This window comes from Bubalus bubalis, chromosome 4, assembly GCF_019923935.1.
Source record: "Bubalus bubalis isolate 160015118507 breed Murrah chromosome 4, NDDB_SH_1, whole genome shotgun sequence".
Taxonomy (NCBI): domain Eukaryota; kingdom Metazoa; phylum Chordata; class Mammalia; order Artiodactyla; family Bovidae; genus Bubalus; species Bubalus bubalis.
In genome coordinates, this window is record NC_059160.1 from 164181460 (window position 1) to 164187459 (window position 6000).

The 6000-nt window shown below is 45.4% G+C and overlaps 1 protein-coding gene across 2 annotated transcripts in view; it reads left to right on the forward strand.

Annotated features, from left to right (window-relative positions):
* Positions 1-5099, forward strand: part of CXCL12 (C-X-C motif chemokine ligand 12) — a 28968-nt gene extending 23869 nt beyond the window's left edge. For both annotated transcript variants that reach the window (XM_044942454.2, XM_044942456.2), the window contains one exon: positions 4777-5099. In XM_044942454.2, the coding sequence (XP_044798389.1) occupies positions 4777-4893 (117 nt within the window). In that variant the 3' untranslated portion in view covers positions 4894-5099. The remainder of the gene's footprint in view (positions 1-4776) is intronic.
* Positions 5100-6000: the final 901 nt, after the last annotated feature.

Sequence of the window (6000 nt, forward strand, 5' to 3'; positions counted from 1 at the left end):
GATGAAGCACAAGCTGGAATCAAGATTTCCAGGATAAATATCAATAACCTCAGATAGGCAGATGACATCACCCTTAAGGCAGAAAGTGAAGAGAAACTAAAGAGCCTCTTGATAAAGGTGAGAGAAAAAGCTGACTTAAAACTCCACATTCATGCTGGGAAAACTAGTCAATTACCTGTAAAAGAATGAAACTAAAACACTTTCTAACACCATACATAAAAATAAACTCAAAATGGATTAAAGATCTAAATGTAAGACCATAAACTATAAAACTCCTAGAGGAAAACATAGAACACCCTCTGACATAAATCATAGCAAGATCCTCTAATGACCCACCTTCCAGAGTAATGGGAAAAAAGCAAAAATAAACAAATGAGACCTAATTAAACTTAAAAGCTTTTGCAAAGCAAAGGAAACTATAAGCAAGGTGAAAAGATAGCCTTCAGAATGGGAGAAAATAATAGCAAACAAAACAACTGACAAAGAATTGATCTTCAAAATATACAAGCAGCTCATGCAGCTCAATACCAGAAACATAAAAGACCCAATCAAAAAATGGGCCAAAGAACTAAACAGACATTTCTCCAAAGAAGACATACAGATGGCTAACAAAAACACACTTAAAGATGCTCAACATCACTCATTATCAGAGAAATGCAAATCAAAACCACAATGAGGTACCATCTCTTGTCAGTCAGAATGGCTGCTATCCAAAAGTCTACAAGAAATAAATGCTGGAGAGGATGTGGAGAAAAGGGAACCCTCTTACACTGTTGGTGGGAATGCAAACTAGTACAGCCACTATGGAGAACAGTGTGGAGATTCCTTACAAAACTAATAAAAATAGAACTGCACCATGACCCAGCAATTCCACTGCTGGGCATACACACTGAGGAAACCAGAAGGGAAAGAGACACGTGTACCCCAATGTTCATCGCAGCACTGTTTCTAATAGCCAGGACATGGAAGCAACCTAGATGTCCATCAGCAGATGAATGGATAAGAAAGCTGTGGTACATATACACAATGGAGTATTACTCCGCCATTAAAAAGAATAGAATGAATCAATTCTAATGAGGTGGATGAAACTGGAGCCTATTATACAGAGTGAAGTAAGCCAGAAAGAAAAACACCAATACAGTATACTAACGCATATATATGGAAGTTAGAATGATGGTAACGATGACCCTATATGCAAGACAACAAAAGAGACACAGATGTAAAAAACAGACTTTTGGACTCTGTGGGAGAAGGCAAGGGTGGGATGATTTGAGAGAATAGCATTGAAACTTGTATATTACCATACATGAAATAGATGGCCAGTTCAAGTTCAAACCATGAAACAGGTACTGAAAGCCGGTGCATTGGGACAACCTAGAGGGATGAGATGGGGAGGCAGGAGGGAGAGGGGTTCAGGATGGGGGGACACGTGTATACCCGTGGCTGATTCATGTCAGTGTATGGCAAAAACCAGTACAGTATTGTAAAGTAATCAGCCCCCAATTAAAATAAATTAATTCATTTAAAAAACCCAACTCCACACTAAGATCATGGCATTTGGTCCCATCACTTCATGGCAAATAGATGGGGAAACAATGGAAACAGTGAGAGACTTTATTTTCTTGGGCTCCAAAATCACTGCGGACAGGGCTTGCAGCCATGACACTAAAAGACGCTTGCTCCTTGGAAGAAAAGCTGTGACCAACCTAGACAGCATATTAAAAAGCAGAGACAATACTTTGCCAACAAAGGTCCGTCTAGCCAAAGCTATGGTTTTTCCAGTAGTCATGTATGGATGTGAGAGTTGGACTATAAAGAAAGCTGAGTGCTGAAAAAAGGATGCTTTTGAACTGTGGTGTTGGAGAAGACTCTTGAGAGTCCTTTGAACTGCAAGGAGATCCAACTAGTCCATCCTAAAGGAAATCAGTCCTGAATATTCATTGGAAGGACTGATGCCGAAGCTGAAGCTTCAATACTCAGCCACCTGATGCAAAGAAGTGACTCATTAGAAAAGACTCTGATGCTGGGAAAGATAGAAGGCAGGAAGAGTAGGGGACAACAGAGGATGAGATGGTTGGATGGCATCATCAATTCAATGGACGTGAGTCTGAGCAAGCTCTGGGAGTTGGTGATGTATAGGGAGGTCTGGCGTACTGCAGTTAATGGGTCAAAAATAGTCGGGCACGACTGAGCGTCTGAACTGAACTGCACTGACCCCTCCACCTGAGGCCGCCCTGAGCGCCATTTCTGCTCCACCCAGCTTCCCGCACAGCCCACAGGTCTCCGCACCATCTTCACCCCAGGCGATCCCCGCACCATCTTCACCCCAGGCTCACCTGTCTGTGTGTCTGTCTGGGGTCTGTCCCGCCTCTGCTTGCCAGCTCCACCAGACTCTCTCCTCACACCACCCCCAGCTGACCCTGCTAGGACGCCCTCTGAGGGCAGCTGCTAGTCTTCATTCTTGTCTCTCTGGAAGTTTCCTCCCATCATGCAGCCAAGTCCAAGTTTGTTTATCTGCTCTTTGGCCAAAGCCTGATCTACTATCCCAAGAAGGAAGGCAGCAAAACTGTCTGTCACCTGTTAACTATTTACAAAGCAGTACTTTTTTTTTTTGCTGTTGCTCACATGGCCTGAGGGCTTTGCTTTGGTCAATTTGACATAATTTGAATAATGTGCCAAGTTAATATTTCTCTAAACACTTTCATGTGGTTACATTTGCAATGCATGTTACTATATTAACATAAGCCATAGTATTCATTTTATTTAAAAAAAATCATTTGGCAGGTTTCATATGGAACACAGTAAGTCCCCAAGGCTATAGGCTGAAGCATTAGGAAAAATGGAACATACTATTTTTAACATATTTGTGCAAAATCCCCAGACAGAGGTTTTGCTCACAATAATCCATCTTGTTGAGGCACTTATTTATTTATTTATTTATTTTTTTGTCTCAGTAAATGTTTGGAAAGAAGATTATCACCCTAACTCATTTTCAGTGATTAGATGGAAAAAAAAAATATAGACAGAGAGAAGGGAAATCCAAGAGGAAGATTTAGTAAAAGTAATATAGAGATGCAAAGAGCTAGGCAGTCTAGAGACAGCAGAGGCCTCGCGGGGGAAGGCCCAGGCGAGGGGCTCCGTTAGGGTTCCCAGACTGTGACCAACAAAATCAGAGACTGGGGCTGGGGTCCATGTGGCAGTATGTTTTGCTCTGTGGGGACCCTCACAGTGGGGAAATCGCTGCCCTAGACCAGAGGTGCTCAAGTTTGAGAGGTGAGCAGAGGGCCTCTTAGGACACGTTTCTTGGCTGCAGCGCAGAGCTTCTGACTCAACAGGCCTGGGTGGCACCTAAACAGGTGCATCTCTAACATCAGAAGCTGTGATGTTGCAGGCCCAGGACACAGGACGACAGTGGACCTGGACTCTGGACTTGGGATACTCAGCCTTGTAGAAAAGACAAAGCTGCAGGGATTGTCTGAAAGCTAAATCAGATTCTCTAATAGCTTCCTGCAGCCCCTGGGATCCCCAGGCTCGTTACACCTGCTCTGAGGCTGCACAGGAAGCTTTCAGTGCACGTGGAGTTGGGAGGGGTGTCAGGATGCAGAGGCAGACCGGTCCAGGAGCCTCACTGAAGCAGGTGCCCTGACCATTTGCTGCCTTAAGCCCTGGACATCCTCCTCCTCCACACGTCAGCCTGTCACCAGGGACCCAGCCTCCGTGTGGCTGCTTCTCTTCAGTTCAGTTCAGTTCAGTCGCTCAGTCATGTCCGACTCTGTGACCCTGTGAACTGCAGCACACCAGGCCTCCCTGTCCATTACCAATTCTTGGAGTTCACCCAAACTCATGTCCATCAATTCGGTGATGCCATCCAACCATCTCATCCTCTGTCATCCCCTTCTCCTCCTGCCCCCAAATCCCTCCCAGAATTAGGGTCTTTTCTAGTGAGTTAACTCTTCACATAAGGTGGCCAAAGTATTGGAGTTTCAGCTTTAGCATCAGTCCTTCCAATGAACACCCAGGATTGATCTCCTTTAGAATGGACTGGTTGGATCACCTTGCAGTCCAAGGGACTCTCAAGAGTCTTCTCCAACACCACAGTTCAAAAGCATCAATTCTTCTCCGCTCAGCTTTCTTCACAGTCCAACTTTCACATCCATACGTAACCACTGGAAAAGCCATAGCCTTGACTAGACAGACCTTTGTTGGCAGAGTGATGTCTCTGCTTTTGAATATGCTATCTAGTTTGGTCATAACTTTCCTTCCAAGGAATAAGTGTCTTTTAATTTCATGGTTGCAATCACCATCTGCAGAGATTTTGGAGCCCGCCAAAATAAAGTCTGACACTGTTTCCACTGTTTCCCCATCTATTTCCCATGAAGTGATGGGACCAGATGCCATGATCTTAGTTTTCTGAATGTTGAGCTTTAAGCCAACTTTTTCACTCTCCTCCTTCACTTTCGTCAAGAGGCTTTTTAGTTCGTCTTCACTTTCTGCCATAAGGGTGGTGTCTCTTATATCTCTTCTCCTCATTAATTTGTGTGTCTCTCACTCTGTTAGTAGGATTCTCGGCGTGTATAAGGCAGACTGCTCCTCACTCACCCAGTGCCCGGCAGAGCTTAAGGGCTAAGTGAGATGTGGGAGGAACAATCCAGGTTTAGTGCATGTCTTGAGGACTTAGTTTCTACAATGGTCTTCAGAGACTCCACTGCCAGCAGAGGTTACTTTACAGGCTGGGGTTCTGGGGGACTGTTTGGAATATCTCCTGTCACCTTGCAGACCCAGCCCCACTCTCTCGGGCCTGACCTCTGCCCTGGGAACCGACCCGGCCGGGACTACTGTCGCCGTCACCAGTGGGAGCTGAGGACGACGGAGGTTTGTTCCCTGGAGCCTTGAGCCAAGTCATTCCACGCCCCCTGCCCCTGCCCCGCTCCTGCTTCTGCTGATGAAGTTTGGAACTCTGACCCTCTGTCCAGGGTTCCTCCCTGATTCGTATCCGGTGACTGACCGCTCCCCCGCCCCCTCTCCGGGGAGGTGACTCCATGTCCTGCCTGCACCTTTGTAACTAGTTCCTTTAATAAACTCTTCTGAGCTGACGCTAACTGGAGCGTGCCGTCTCTTCTTTGCTGGGACCCTAACTGCTACACTCACTTTCATATTTTCAGGTTATATTTTCCCATGATGTTTGCATTTCTTACAACAAGCCCATGTTACTTCTACAGTGAAAGTGAACAGCAAAGAGAAGAATCAGGAAAGCAGCATTCAGCGTGCTGCAGCGTCAACTGCTCCCGGACCTGGCTCACCCTGGGCCTAGGTTTCCATCCCCAGGGGGACACAGAGCTGACCCAGGTCCCTGCATCTGTGCAAAGGATACCCAGGGGAAGATTTTAATTCAGCAAATTATGAAGGTGCAAAAGGATTTGCCAGGAACAACTCAATTCACACTCTGGAAAGAGAATGTTATAACTTCACTCTACACTAATTTCACGGTCTGCATCAAGTTCAGAGGCTATAGATCTCCTTGGGGTTAGGCAGACCTGGGCTCCTGTCCAGGTCTGTATGACCTCAGAGAAGTCACTTAACCTCTCTGAAAAACAACCTTGTCATTGGCAGAACCCTTTCAGTTCTCTGTGGGGATAACTGAAATAATATATTTTCAACATTTAGCATAATAAGCACCCAGCAAGTCCTCAAAACACAGAGCTAATTCTCATATAATTATTATAAATGCATTCATAACTTATCAATGGTGAGTACAGTAAGGGGGGCAATGATAGAAAACTACTCACTTCTAGTTTTCTATAAGATGTGACGGAAACAAGGTAATTTTGGTCCCAGTCAGGCCTGAGCCCCTTCAAGGTCTTCAACCCCTATTCTGTCCTTTCTAAGTTGTGGGTCTCAAACTACCTGGGGCCCAACTGGCTCTGCTTTGGGGTAGCAAGCCCTCTCCTAGTTGGCAGAAGGTCTGCAACCATCAGAAGGTCACTTCATGCACAGACGTGT